The 15,959-nt window shown below is 35.3% G+C and overlaps 1 protein-coding gene across 1 annotated transcript in view; it reads right to left on the reverse strand.

Annotated features, from left to right (window-relative positions):
* Positions 1-15,959, reverse strand: part of WDR70 (WD repeat domain 70) — a 123,143-nt gene that overhangs the window by 34,685 nt on the left and 72,499 nt on the right. Inside the window, exon 11 of the mRNA XM_059492991.1 lies at positions 75-174. Coding sequence (XP_059348974.1) covers positions 75-174 — 100 coding nt within the window. The remainder of the gene's footprint in view (positions 1-74; positions 175-15,959) is intronic.

A 15,959-nucleotide genomic window follows, 5' to 3' on the forward strand; every position in this document is an offset into this window, starting at 1 on the left:
CGTTCAATGAACCATTTCATTTCAATGAAAACGTGTTACATTCAACAAGTCACAGGGCTCTTTCAAGCACCTACCTCCTCTGCTGGCAAGGACAGTACCATCATAGGAAAATGTCAAACAGGAAGTGTCAGTGCCTGAAGCATGGGCTTGTCTGCAGTGGAACTTTGTATGTACCTGTTCGCCAAACAAACAAAACATTACAAAATCAATTATAGTTACGAATCAAATAACAAATTAAACAAATGGGACGAACATTCCTTGGAAGCATTTTCTGTGCTCTGCTGCTATCCATTATTCTAAACAGAAACCCCTACATTTTTAGGAGGTATAGTAGCTAAGTATTTCAACAGACTTTTTAAAATGTTATTTTAGTTTTAAAATATGCTTTCATAACAACAGCTTGAATGCAAGATTTGAATTTTTCATACGTTTAAATATATAGTACAGAATTACATAGCATCAAAGCTCTTGGAAAACTCCCACTAGCACTGAACAAAGGTAGTTATGCCTGGTTAAGATAAAAATACATTCCAAGACAGTTCTCAACACTCCCCTAAGCAGGCCTTTAGTTTCTCAAACTACCAAAATACAGAGTACATACTTTGGAAAGGACTGAAAAGGACTAAAAAAATTTACTTTTGCCAAATTTAATCCCTGTCAGAATTCATGGCTTACACAATAGAACAAAGTTCTATTGTGAGGTTTGTGTTCCATTTAGGTACTGTAAAATTCAAGTATGGGAACGATGTATATTTTATTTTAATTATTCCGATTAAAGAAAGGTTGAAATTACCTTCAAGTTCACATTTTGTTCCTGTATGGAGATCACTTTTTATTATTAAGTCATTATTTAGTAAAATACCTAAAAATTCTATAAATAGGGAAGGAACCTCAAATTAAATTCAAATGGTCTTGACAAATCAAGTTTTCCCACTTGCCAACCTAAAACAAGACTCTCAGCTAAGATTCCAAGACAGGAAGTGGAAACACAGGAAGGGAAAAAGGGAAAAGATAGAAACAGAGAAAAAAAAAAATTGAGACGGGTTGATTCCTTTTTTAATACCTAGGTAATTATGCTTCTCATTTGCCTCTTTTTGTAAAAGAAAACTAATTCACATAGTTGTAAAATTAGGCATTCAAGAGTTCAGGGTTTCCAGTATGACTGTATCTAATCTTCCCCTCTGTAAAATGAGGACTAAAACACAGAGAAGAAAATGGCAAATTAGTGACCTTGAAGTCCTTGAATTTATGGTTGTGATGAGCAAAACAAAATTCACGCATATAAGCATATCTTTTCAGATGAGAGGCTGAACAACACGCAGCAAAACCAGACCTAGAATCCCACCCTGAACAGTAGGAGGACGAAACAATGAGCAGCTGCTCAGTAATTTTTACCCAAACCATGCATTAAAATAGATGCATTTCTACAGAATAAAAAAGAGAATATGATCACAAAAGGAGAATGTGATCACAAAATGAAATCACACAGACTGATTTAGCCTTGCAAAGGAATCCTCAGTAAATTTATCTTCAAATTTTTAACTATGTACTTTACTAAGACTCTTTTAATGGGTTATTTTGTAAGAGCCACAAACTAGTGAAGTAATTAATGTTGTTTATTCTTAAGAATAGTTGTTCTAAATTTGGTTCAAAAGCTAAAGAATCTTTGTGTGATGATGTTAATAATTATTGCAAGCTTATTTTGATGCGCAGATTTGGTCAGTCATTAATAGGAGTCAAGTGAGGCATTCCCTCCACAAATTACTCTTCAACAAACAAAGGGGGAATCCAAATACCAACAACATGCTTCTTACAGTATTTGAACACAGAATGCAATGGCCTACACTTAGCCATAGTAATTGTTTTGAAATTACTGTCACTTCCAGCCAATTATGCATACCTTGAAGTCTATGAACAGACTGCGGTTTACAACTGTTTGTCTTTAATGGGAGTGTTTATTAATGTGAAAAACATATTTTGTGCATCCAATAGCATAAAATTTTCCAAGTATGTGGAAATGTGTAAAGAATAAAATGTAAATTTGGTAATCAGGAAATAAGTTTTCTGTAGTATTTATTAAACATTAACAAGCAATTAAAACTATGTATTTTTTGTGTAAGAAATACTATGGACACTTTCAAAAACATCATAAATGGTTAATATTCACACTTTAAAAAATGACAGAAAGATTACATTACGATCTTAAGCTAATTCAAACAAATTGAAAAAACTTCACTTGGGCATAACATTCCCATTCTTCCAGGCAATGTCACACTGATATACAAATATTACAATACCATTTTTTTCACTCTGCTGCCCAACTTATTGTAAAGGTGTAGGGTTTTTTCCTTTCATTTCATCCTCAATCTGAAATTCTTTCCTCTTGCCTATAGATAGATAGCAAATCACATAACAGTCAGAATTTGTGTTATTTTCCTATGGTCAAACACACTGACTTTATTTAGCATTTGTATGTGAATCCATCAATAAAATTTAAACCGTGTCCTTCAGGAATCATCTTATCATCTTAAATTGGCCCCAAGTTGTGCCAGGAGAGGTTTAGATTGTATATTAGGGAAAATTTCACACTGAAAGAATGGTCAAGTATTGGAACAGGCTTCCTAGAGAAGTGGTTGAGTCACCATGCCTGGATGTATTTAAAAGACATGCCAATATGGCACTAGGGGACATGGTTTAGAGGTGGCCTCAGCAGAGTTAAGGTTGTATATAAACTTGTAAATAGTGGGACTCGATGCTCTTCAGGGCCTTTTCCAAATGAAATTACTTTTTTACTCTACACCATGCACTATAGAGCCTTCTCCATTAAGTACTTACACTCTGACCAGTTTTTGCCCCTTTTTCAACTGTCATGTAGAGAAAGGAAAACAGCAACATAACATATAGAAGACATATAGATGTACAAAACTGGTATCATTTGTCCCTTAATGACAAAAATTAAACCAAAAAACCAAATTTTGCCCAACTCTATCCAGCTTCGATACTTTAGGATTTCATGTAAAACAAGGCTTGACTGAAAGAGATAGTGAGATTGCATCAGCAATTCTATGTCTTTAAAAACAAATTTGCTCAGTTTACCAGTAAAAGATTGTTTTCCTAACTTTGAGCTCTGCAAGCTTGCCCTCCATATATTATTCTGCAAATGAATATAACCCTGAATTGTAGCAGTAAATCAAATATTCTAAAATGATTGAAGGTTGAAAAGAAGTTTTTACACATACTGGCAAACATTCATTGCGGTTTTCAAAGAAAATAATGTTTCTGGCCTCTGACCTCTTAGTATTTTTAACAGATGTCTAATCTTGCTAACAAATCATTAGCAAAAAAATTGTTATCAGAATGTTTCTAGCTGGTAAGACATGAAACAACAGAACCAATGTACGCAATTACAAAATTTGATTCAAGAAGGGAAAGGAAGAGCACTGAAACATAAGATAAAGATGTCAAGATAATTAGGGCAAAGTGTATCTACATATCTCCCTCTTACCCTTCTCCTTTTGTTGCAGAGGTGCCTGCTATAATGAAGTAACAAGTCATGTGCCATGCAAAATTTGACAAGTTCATCAGTCCTTAACATTTTTAAAAGGTTTAGTTACTTCAGCAAATTCTGCAGTAAACCACTAGCTTCTGCAACTTATTTAAAGGCTTTCTAATATGTAACTCCACCAATGTAAGCACTTTCCTCCTAGCTTTGTATTAGCACGTATATTTTTGTTAAGCAATTACAGCTGACTGTACTTGTGTGCAAAATGAGATGACAGGCATAAAACATGAAGCACATGTGAGAAAGGACACAGTTGCATGTATCAAAAAACCAAAAAATAACAGATAAATGTCAGGGGGTTTGCAAGATTGCCACAGTCCTCAGAGCAAATAAGAGCCAGAAGACAAAAGGAAACCAGAGAAGGAACTGAGAAAAGGTGGGATTGGAGGCAGAGGTACATGACTGGAGGAACCTCAGTTATGAGTATCCCTTGTACAAAAATCTGTATGGACGGACTTAAGAGGACCCATACAGGAAGTGAAGATGACAGTGGCCACATGAATGGTTTACCACAAAAGATGACCTACAACAGAGCCACATGGCTGCAGCTCTGCATCTCACAACTGCTCTCCTGCTCCAAAACACTCTATAAAACTTGTTCCAGGAAAAAGACAGACCTACCCAATTTTGTTCACCTCAGAAATCCAAGCCACATCTATGAGAAAAATAACAGTATGTCTAACTGATGGAATTTTTGAATTTCCCACATTGTATCTGGGATACAATATTTCACAGTAAGCCGACACTTTCCCAAGATTACAATGCTTCTCACATTCTGCCCCCCCTTTTTCTTTTAACAAAATATTGAATGTCCCAGCCAAGACATTCTTCTTCCTTCTTATTCCTAACATCTTCTAGATTTTTTTTTAAGCAAAGGCAGTAAATCAAGGCAGGCCTTGGGGAAAGTGAGACCTACAAAGATGGCTATATCAATCCTTCTCTGTTTTACAGACGTATAGCAAAATATTACTTTTTTATTAGTGTGAACACAGTCAACCATAAAACCACAATCAAGATTTATGCTGATTTCAAACAGGAGGCAGAAGGGCAGGACAGCTCAGCAGAGATGCCTGACAAGCAAGTCCCAGGCCATCTACTTGAGTTTTAAATTAGTCTTTTCACCTAAGATACTTACAGCAAAATAAAATAGCTCACACTGACAACATTCAGTTGCAAATGTTTTAATTTTTAACAAACATACATGCCTTCCAAGATAACATATTATCATAGGCCAGGCTCAAGGTGATAAAAGTATCAGCTACAAAGCTGCAAGATGCAAACAAACAAACAAACCAGAAATCTCCTTTTTAGTCACAACTGACCAAAGCTGTCTGGGTTTTTGTTCAAAGTAATCCCATCAGAAATGAACATCTCAGAGCAGTGACCACAGCTGACAAGGCAGACAGGTTCCCAAGGCAGGAGTTACACTCTCCAAATGTCTACTTCCCCATCCCCCCTTCAGCCACCTCTACTGAAGGGAGCCTATCTCCTTTGCTATCAATTATAATCCACAAAAGAAATCTAAGTGTACTTTCTGGGTTTAGTGTATTAATTAAAAATTGTCAGGTCTACATATATCAGCCGAATTCAAGAATTTCTCAGTATTTTCCCTGAACAGGCTGTATCAGATGCTTTCCTTAAGTCTCTGTAAACATGATCCCAGGGCTTTCAGCTTATGTGACGGCTCTTCAATACCACTTCCTGTGGTGTAGAAATGGATGCTGTTTCAATAATGAGCCCACTGATGCAAAACAAGATTAACTTGTGAAATCTGAGGTTTTCATGTTTACATGATTACACTCTTACATGATTTCCTCTTCTCTGTGACTTTGTAACTCAGTGACATCTACACGTATAATTATCAGACCTGAAACACTCCTTGTTTTCTCTCAATCCTAATTAATCAGTTATGAATACAGTAGCCTAACTTTACTTACCACAATCAGGACATCTGACTTACAATGTATTTAACTGTCCCCTACAACCATTATATTCTCATCTGCTGCAACTAAGGCCTTTTATCTGGGTGACAAGTCTTCAGGATTTATCTCTCACATTCAGCAGTGGTTCAACACCCGTCAATAATCTCTCACAAGTATTTCACTGAGAAGCTTACCTAGTTATTTGCAATTACTGAATCCATAAAAGACTTCGCTCTTTTTTTTTTTCCCCCAAATATTCTGTAGTTTTTCTTGAGCAACTACATTGCAATGAAAAACCTATATAACTGGGCATAGAAAAAAATTGGTGTATAATTATTTTTAAAAAATATGGAATCTTCAATGCATCATGCATTATATTATGCAATTGTGAATGAAAATAAAAACACAAGTGTGAAATACTTAGTCAGAAAATGCTTGGAAGTTATGGAAAAGAGCAGTCTAAGAAGAGAAGTCATATAGTGATGTAGCCAGGCAAGGTGAAAAATTATTTAGTGTTTTGTCAATTGCAATTGATTCCAAAACTTCATTTCTATTTTAAAAAATCTAAAATATTTATGCAGAAGGCAATGAGGAAAGCCACCTGACACATTGGACTATACATTTAGGGTTTAGGCAAAACAAGGAAGCAGGCAGGCCAGCCTGTCCCAGAGATGTCTCTGATCCACTGCAGAGTGATGAGAAAGCCTTTCCTATCTGCCCATGCTTCATTCACCAGGAAGAACATCCAGCTTCTAAGAATATTGCTGACCACAGAAACAATTTCTTCTTGTTTAAGTTTATTCATCAAGAAATATTTCAGGAAACAATTTTAGAAAGATAGCTTCTTAACAGCATTGCTAAATACTTGCCTAAAGGTTTGAAAATGAAACTCTAGCTGAATATTTGGCTGCATGGTCAAACTTTGCATTTGAGAAAATAACCTATCTTGGCCACAAAAATGATACATATTACTAATAAATATAGCTTTTGGAAACTATTCAGTTGGCTTCCTTTGGGGATTTTTTACACTGCATGAGAAAAACACACAAGGATGTAAAAGGAACTTTCTTCTGTACCTTTTCATAACTTATCTATCCCATCTCATTTTATCCTAGCAAATTTACATTTTTCCTCCTTTGTACTATCATAAATATGGGTTTTGTAAACCAAAAAAAAAAAAAAGTCCACTCCTCCTTTTGCCTCTCTAGAAGTCAAATTGATCATTCTTAGACTTGCCTAGCTGTTGAAGGTTTCTTTGCCTTGCAGAAAACAATCAAATGTGATCAATGTTATTCTGCAAAAATCTCATTAAAGATTCAGTTAAGATACATTAGAACTCCACTGAAAATCCACAGATTTCTTCAAACTCATCTATGCCACCCTGGATGTTTCATACAATTTAAAAGTAGCTTTTGGTCTACTGGCAATAAACAAAAACATAAACAGGAAAAAAATTATAAAGAAGCTACTAAGTAGTCTTCAAAAGGCAACTATGACAGACTTATTCTCTGCTTATACCCAAATAGTCAATAAAATTTCTCATATTCTTTCAGTGTCCCCAAAGCTTAAACCACTTCTTAACAGAGGAACAGTGTAAACAGCGTGAAATATGACTGAAAATACACAAAAATCTGCATTAAATGAACATTTCTGGTTCAGTAATCCTTGAGCCAAAATGGTGTAATTTGCAGTGAGTTATCAAAGATGGTTTTATAATAAATCTATTTGCTTGCTAGAAACAGTGGCTAGCATGCATAAATTCTAAGAGGATGGGTGTATTTCTCTAAGAAATGAAAGCATTTTCACTAAACTTCTTGTAACATACCAAGCTATTCTTTCTTCTACATTCTTTCTCATAAAAACATACTGTAATCATCATGCCACATTATCTCTCTGTATATTATTTAAAAGTAAATCATTTTTAAAACTATGGATTTGGTTTTATTAATTCAGATGGAACAATGAAGATGGAACTATGCCTCAGTTGAAGGGGTGATATTTTTCCTCATGCATGTCAGTGATAAACTATGCATTCTCAAGTAAATTTCATTTTCTTTTCATGCAATATTCTTATCTCAATTCCATAGTTCTTTCTTTGATATCGCTTTTCTCTCACAATAGTTTCATATATTTGACTAGCTAAATAAGCAAGCAAATAAAACCCCCACACATGCAAGCAAAAAACTGGTGAAGCAGAAAAAAATTTAAAAATTGTTTATAGTGGTTTGCACTAACAGAACAGAGTGTTCCATGACAGCTTTCAGAGCAGTGATCAAGTTCCTAAGCACTAAATAGAGTGAAAAAGCTTGTAATACCTTTTAGAGAAAAAGTTGCTTGCTATTCTACAGTGCAATTTCTGATTAAATTTCAAAAATGGGTCATTTTTAAAATTAGCTTTCTTTTTTAACAGACATTAAAAAAATTACTATTTTAAGTATGAAAGAAATTTTTTTTGTTTGCAATTAACATCTTTGAATCAATTAAGCCTTTCTGTCTCATGTAATATAAATGAGATAATTATAAAAGGTATGGAAATATAAAAATGTCCAAATTGATATCCAAGAGTCCTTCAAACAGGCTGCAGTACTTCTATGAAAATTTGTCTCTGAGGACTGAGAATTTTTACAGAATTTTTCATTCAGCAAGTAGCCTTCTCTACCATTAATGTTTTCTATTTGCTTCAAACCCCTCTTTCCTCTTCTTTTTCTATTACATCTTTCATGATGCAATACCTCTTTCTGCTGCAACTCTCTTTGACCACTAGCATCCCTAGAATTCTCTTCCATCCTACAGAAAGGTGCCTTTCATTCTCTCATTCTGGCCTCCTAGTTTCACTACAGCCAAATACTCCACACTTATGACCAGCAACTTCATATTTCTTCTCCACCAGCAATGGCATCCTCACAGCACAGAGAGATACAAATTTCAGAAGCAGCAATTCATGTATCTTGAAATCTTATTTGCATTACCCAGTTTTCCCGAAATAGCTCCATGTTCCTCTTTCTCTTGCCTTTTCATTCAGTACTGCCTTCTCCTCCACCTTCACTCCTCGTCAATCCCACTATATTCCATGTGAGAATGCTACTTAAATTCCATGCTGAGTCTCAGGATTATTTCTGACAAATCCAACATGGGATGCTACCCCACCCTTACTCCTGCACACCATCTACATGTTGGTTCCCTTCTTCACTATTCCCTCTGGTACATAATTACCTTTCTGTTTCTCTGGCTACTGACTGCTACTCAATCCCCTTGGTCATTGAACTTCTCACTCTACACTGTAGTTTCACACACCTTACTCACAACCATGACTCCCAATATTTTCGTGCCATTAAACTGCCTTCCAAAAAAAGGAGTCATTGTCTCTCTCCTGAACACCTCAGTTCACCTTGACATCACTCAGTGGATGTTTAGCTGCCAATACAAATTCAACATGATGAAAGCTGTTCCTGATTTTCTTAAGTGGATACTGTATCTTCTCAATTACCTGGAAGATCTTACCTCCTTTAACCATTCATCATATGAAAAATGTTGTTATATGCATCCCAATGTATCATCTCCTTTGTCACATATTGTAAAACACACTGTAATAAATCCAACCAATTACCCACTGCCAGTATCATTATTTAATGTGTTTTCCCTTTTTGTTTCCTTGATAATGGTTCTTTACTTTTAGGGATCCACTCTTGCCTCATTTTGTCTTTTTTAACAGCTTCATTTCACCAATGAATTAAATACAATCTTTCAATTACAGATCTCACCACTCCTTTTTCTGCAACACATGAGGACATAGAGTAAATTCCTGGGTAAAAAATTATTAAAAATAAAAGGGGGAGTGGGAGACACATAATAATCCAGTTTGCACATTGCCTTGTTTTTGTTTGCTGGTATAAACCTCTTACCAACTTGACACGAAAGGATTCATTTTCTGACATAGCCACCTTTCGTTAGGAAGGAAGTCAAAACTGAAGTTTGTTTTACACATGCAGACAGACAGCACCACATATTATTGCAGCCCTACCCTGCCCTCCCACCTTGATGCAACAGCCAAGAAGCCACACTGACCTGTCTGGAATACAGAAAACATTCCTACACCTCTGCAAACACCTACCCATAACTTCAACAGATCAAATATTGAAATCCAGCAGCCATTTTCACATTTGTGATAAGCAACAAGCCAACGGTTTGCAATGCAATGCATTCTGCTGATTGCAATAGATGTCCATCCCTGTTTCTGAAAAATCATTCTGGCTCTTCAATATGCCAGTCTTGAATATATGCCAGTCCTCCTGTCACAAGGGCAGGGATGCACTACCTGTCCTCCTCCTGCTCTTGTGAGCCCTGGTGAAACAGCATCTGTAAATGTCCACACAGTGTGCTTAAATGGCCTCAGCAGGATGAAGTTTGTTTACAGGTCTCAGACTCTCAAGGTGAGACCACAGAACTGCATGATGGTGAGGACAAAGAGCAGACTACTGAGCCAGGATGCAGAAAAATGCACCAAATATAAAATAAAATTTTTAGCGCTGATTATGGGTGACTCCTTTGAGCACAAAATAGCCACAACCTAAATCTCAAAGTGACACGTATACACATTGCAAAGTGAAATAGTAACCATACAGGATTTTTTTTTTTAATTCCATATAGTGCTTAATCTAAATTGAAATATCTAATAATGAGTTGTTTAAATTACTGCTTAAAATGGCTATACACATTCAGAAAGTCTATTGAACTGGAATGTCATTATAAGTCTCTGGACATACTTAGACACATTGTATATGTATTTACACATAATGTGTGAAACACATAGGTAGTTATATCCAACTCCAAGTCGAGTTCTCTATCTCATGAGAAATTTAGAACTCAGTTTAAGGAAAGCAGCTGTTTCATGGAGGTATCTGATTTCAGTCTGTATAGTATCACTGCAGTCATACATTAAATAAAACACAGCTGGACAATGCTCCACCTATTTCACCACCCTCTCTGCTAATTGTTTAGCACTAACATCTGTTGAAAACAAATTTTAGGAATAGTAAAATCATGGAAAAAAAACACTTTATTTTAAAATGTTTTACCCTGGGAGAAGTTTTGCTTACTTATGAAGGAAGCCTCACATATATTCAATCAGGTTTTAATTATGAGATATATACCTAGAGTTGCAAGAAATCTGTTCACTGAAGCTGTCTTACACAAAGAATGGTATTATTACAAATACTTAGATTGGTTTAGTTCTGTACTTGCAGCCAAGATATGTTTTAGCTGTGCAATTTATATTCTCATTGATAATCATGAACACAAAAATACCTTGTTAGACTTACAATCTTATTATGAATTCTCTAGAAATGCCATTCAAATATTTTCAGTTAAATTTAACAAGACATACATTCTTTAGGAATTGAGTACAGTCTCTAGTGTATTATGGCCAATTATTTAAACTGTATCCCCACAGAACTGCACCTTTTAATGGATGTAACCATGAATCAACTGCTCTTTCTGTAGAGAAAAGGTTGTTCTTTTTCAAACCTCCTCAGTTAAATATATGTAATGTAATGTTACATACAAAAGCTATGCCTCAACTTATCTCCTGCAAACCTGTATGTTCCATGGCTCAGAAGCTATTTCCCACCTTTTTTGGTTTTAATTCACTTGTTCAAACTGTAATAGCTTTCCTTTTGCTGAGTATTTTAAAATGTGGGCGTCTTTGGCTACTCTAATAAAATTAATTTAATGATCAAGAGCTGCACCAAAAAAGCTGCAGTTTTCATTGCTTTCATCTCCTTTCAAGAAATAGTGACCTACTGCGAAGCACAGCAAGATACATTTGGAGGCAAAACTAGCTTCCTAATATACACATCAAGCACAACAGTCTTTTCATAATTTACAAATCCTATCAGACTCTAGACCACTGAAGTGTTCAGCTTGCTTGAGCAATGCATATACTGCAGCATCTAAAAGCCATTTCTCTGATAAGCCAAACCACTCTGGAGTTCATTTCTTTTTAGATCAGAGTGTAGTATTTGTATTTTCCACTTTTTGCCTTTGCAAAAATAGGAAAAATTTCACTTAAGCAAGAAAGCAAGATCAAGAAGGCTCTTTTATTTTTCTCCATTATTTTTTATTATTTCATCTTTATATTTCTGTAACATTATTCATGTTATATAAATATTAATAGCACTACAACAAAGTAATAAAGTCAATCATGTTGCTGTAATGCCTACTCTTCTAAAATTGTAATTTTGAAATTATTTCTGTAATTCTACTTTTAGTTTTCCAAATAATAAGCCAAAGAGAGATATATAATCCTTGTGGGATAAGCCTTTTTCCTTAACCATACATGAATCCAAAGTGAAATCCTTTAACCTATTTTCCTTGGGGCGTAACAGACTTCGAGATTTAGAATTGCCTTTCATCACTATATTAAATAGTGCAAACATTTAGATAGTTCTTAACTATAAACTGTTTATTACATAAGAGAGAAATGCACTTAGAAATACAGCAGGGCACATTTTATCTCAGCATATGATTGTCAGATTCTTTACTATGGCTGGCTTCAGGGTACAGATAGTGATGTACAGGCTAACCCAGACGTATACAAAAAGGAGTAATATATGAATCTGTTAATATTTGCTGCTGGCAAGCCTGTGTGTGATTTCCAGTTTCTGGAACAGAGATCTGGCACATATACATATGGAATGAAAGGCTGGAATATTATGGATATGGAAAACTTACCTTAAGTTTGAAAGGGGAATATAGTATATTTGGATATCCTTCATCTTGTATTTACACAAGAAATTTCCAGATGTAGCCAGACTGCCCTCTTTAAAGCATGAGGCATGTTACATACTTGGGGGAAATTGGAAGATTCCCCTGCTGTTTAGCTGTAGTAGTGATATTCAGCAAATTTAAGAACAGTCATTGTAAACTGTTTCTATTAAATATTGACATTTCACTGGAATATTTTTAATGCTGTGGAGATATCAATATAAACATTGAATTCTATACATAAAAAAATCATCCAAATAGACAAGTGACTATTCCATGGTGAAAAAAGAGGAATAAAACCTAGCTGGTGTGAAAAAAAGCATAACTCTCTAAAGCTGTAATGGACAGGATGCCAAAGATACACAACGAACAGGTAGAAACTGTATCTAAAAAGGCATATGAAAAGTAAAGCTTTCTAGTGGACAGACAGACATTTCGGGAATCAATTACTGAAAGCCATGTCTTTTGCATGCCAACATATCCAAAATGAATCCTGTAAATGTGCAAAGATTCAACAACCTCTTCCTAACACATGGGTATAAATCCCCTCAAAGGACCTTCCAATTAATGGGAAAGTATTTACAGCAAGTCTCAGATCTTACTAATAGTTTTGATTACTCTGTCTTGGCAGCATCAGCTGTAAAATCTGTCATTAACAGCAAAATAAAGTTTGCAAAAAAAAATTCCAAATAAGATTTGGACTTTGATTCCATTCCAAAAACAAAACAAAAAAAAACCCAAAAAAAAACCACCAACAACTTTTTCACATAAAAATTATTCATTATCTAAATCTGTGTCCTTAGTTGTACAGTATTTTTTCAAAATGGTTTCAGCACTTGCGAGACTTCTCGTCTCTGAAAACTCTATGTTAAAATTTCCAACAGCACACCACTAAACTAAAGCTCACAGAAACCCTTTCAAAGCAAACCATCACTAAATATAGAAATGTATTTATCTTACATCTATAAATCATGCAATTATTTGGAAAATACTTTTAACATGACTATTTGTAATTAAAATGTACAGAGCTTAGAGCTGTTTAATTTCAGGGCATAATGTGACATTCCGCTTTACTTCCCCTTATATTTTGAGGATAGGGTGGCTTAAGGGCGTGTTGAAAACAAGTTATTGGGACCACCACTTGATAACACCACATTCAGGAATATTTATCTGGGCACTATGTTATTACAGTGTTGAATTTCAATGTTATTGAGACTTTTAAGTTCTGCAAGTGCACTTTGAGCTTCAGCTAAGTAATTTAAACTCATCAAAATACATAAATTATTCTTGCAATTTAAAATCAGAGTAAGGTTTTAAAACAAGGAGAAAAGAAAGGACTAGCAAAGCAGTAATTCAGCTGTACTGTATCAAATACTCACTTTTCAGCTGAAGAACAGAGTTAAACCTACAGCTAAGTCTTTTATGAAACAATAAAGTAAAAAAATATAGGTTAATCGCTCACTATAAAAGTATTTTCATGAGCACTGAATCAATTTGCTTAATGAAAATTATGCTGAAAATCACAAAACATTGTATCTTTCCTGTTCAGATTTGCACTATATATAAAAAATAAACCTATTACAGATGTAAAAGACAAACATATTACACAGGTATTTGTCCAAACTAATTCTTTACTACTTATAGTGCAGCCAGTAGATAGGTAAAAGTTTATAAAAACTACTCAAAGTTTATAACCAAATTTAACATAGCTATGGAAAAAAGAAGACAAGATTTTGAGAGCACAAGCTGTTTTCTCAAAGGTACTTAAAATACATGACCACTTCTCTTACAAACTCTATCTCCCCAACATCCTTATTAATATCTTTGTATCACAGCTGCAATGTTTTACCATAAAATAGGTGATGTGTGAAACTGTGAAACATGATTCAGCCTGTCATACACAGAGAAGTTGTTTATGCAGTCCTGTGCTGAACACACCCAGGAAAAGCTGGAGGAAAAAATTCACATAACAGGTAGCCTCATCAGGTGGTTTGAAAGATTAAGAAAGGCTAATTAAGTCTAGTTCTTTTTCCCCCAAAAAAGTCTATTTGTAACTAATGAAAAACATCTCAAGGCAATCCTGCTTATTGTGGAAAATGAGGGGAGATTTTCTGTTCATTGAAGAGATTTCAATTTTAACTCATAATATACTTCAAAAATGACTTCATTCTTTCCCTATCTCTATGAATGAGATACTCACATTCCTGGACAGAAATGTCACGCACAGAAAGGTTTAGTGATGGCAAGACACTCTGCATTTTGACACTAAAGACTAACTCTGTGGATCATTTTGTTCAGGAATATGTACTACTACAGGATTGCAAAAAGCTCTGAATGGGCAAGTGCAGGCAAGATGAAGAATTTGAACTCAGTTGAACTGCAGGTAAACCTAGTGCTTTTACTGCACTGCCCTGTGAACCAATAATTTTTGAGGCCCTGTCTTCTTTTGACCACTAATGCTCTTCAACTCTCCAGTGCCAGACACTTTTCTCCACGTCTCAGAACATTTGAATTGAGAGTGTTCTAATATGTTGTATTATAATTGACTATTTCACACTGTTGTTTCCACTATTCATTCAAAGTTTGAAGGAAGTTATTTTTTACGTCCTTTGAAGCTGTTATTTTAAGCCAAGTTGACAGTGTTCATAATATTTCAAATAGGCTGACAGATTGCTCTGCTAATGTGCACTGTAAATGCACATGTACGTGAACCTTAAAGAAAAAACATGTACTGACAAAATAACATACGTGAGAAAATAACACAGATTTATGACAAAACAAAAAAATCCTCTGAGGCAGGTGATTATAATGGATCATGATCCTGCTGAGGAAGTTTGGAAAAAGGCAAGGCAGAGCTGGAATGCATTTGGCTAACTTCAGCATTAGCAAGTTACCAATGTCAGTATGAAGGAAGAAAAAAATCTTCCCCCAGAAGTTCCAAAAGTGTTTTTACTCTCACTGCATACAGCTGGGAGATTTGGAATCATACCAAAATAAGAGTGGAAGTAAAAAACTGAATGAAACATTCATGGTGTTCATTACTAGTCAGAAGTGAGTTGATCACACACCAAAATCCCTCCCTAGTAACAGCAACATAATTTAAATTTAAGGAAAAAAAAAAGCAGATACTGAGATGGTTCAAAAGTGGCTTTGAAAAAAACAAGTAACTGATGAAGCTAACTTACAACAAACAGCTAGTTCGAATTCACAGAAGGATGGATAAAATATGACATAGAGATCTTGTCTTTCTCTAAATTAAAAATCAAAAATTATTTAAACACACCATTCTCTAAGTTCTACACTGTGGAACAGTGTAAAACACAGGTGATGTGTCTGTGGTGTGAAGCAGGGAATGAAAAAACCCTATACCAGCAGTCAGAAACTATGATTACAGTAGCAAAGGAGATTTGGGGGGTAGCTTCTGTCTTGCAAAGTGGTACAGTATGGCTTCCCACCAACACTGCCCAATTGTGCTTGCTTCTAATGAGTGCCCCTTTTTGCTCTTGGAAAGGGCATCATCAGACCCTCTTTCCTACTGGGATACTCGTTTCTGCCCTTGGAACTGCTGCTTCATACTTTTATAGGACAAGAGGCAATGGGCAGGAACTGATGCCCAGGAAGTTCCACCTGAAAATGAGGAGGAACTTTTTTACTGTGCAGTGCCCAAGCACTGGAACAGGTTGCTCAGAGAGGTTGTGGAGTGTCCCCCACTG

Source organism: Ammospiza nelsoni, chromosome Z, assembly GCF_027579445.1.
Source record: "Ammospiza nelsoni isolate bAmmNel1 chromosome Z, bAmmNel1.pri, whole genome shotgun sequence".
Classification (NCBI taxonomy): domain Eukaryota; kingdom Metazoa; phylum Chordata; class Aves; order Passeriformes; family Passerellidae; genus Ammospiza; species Ammospiza nelsoni.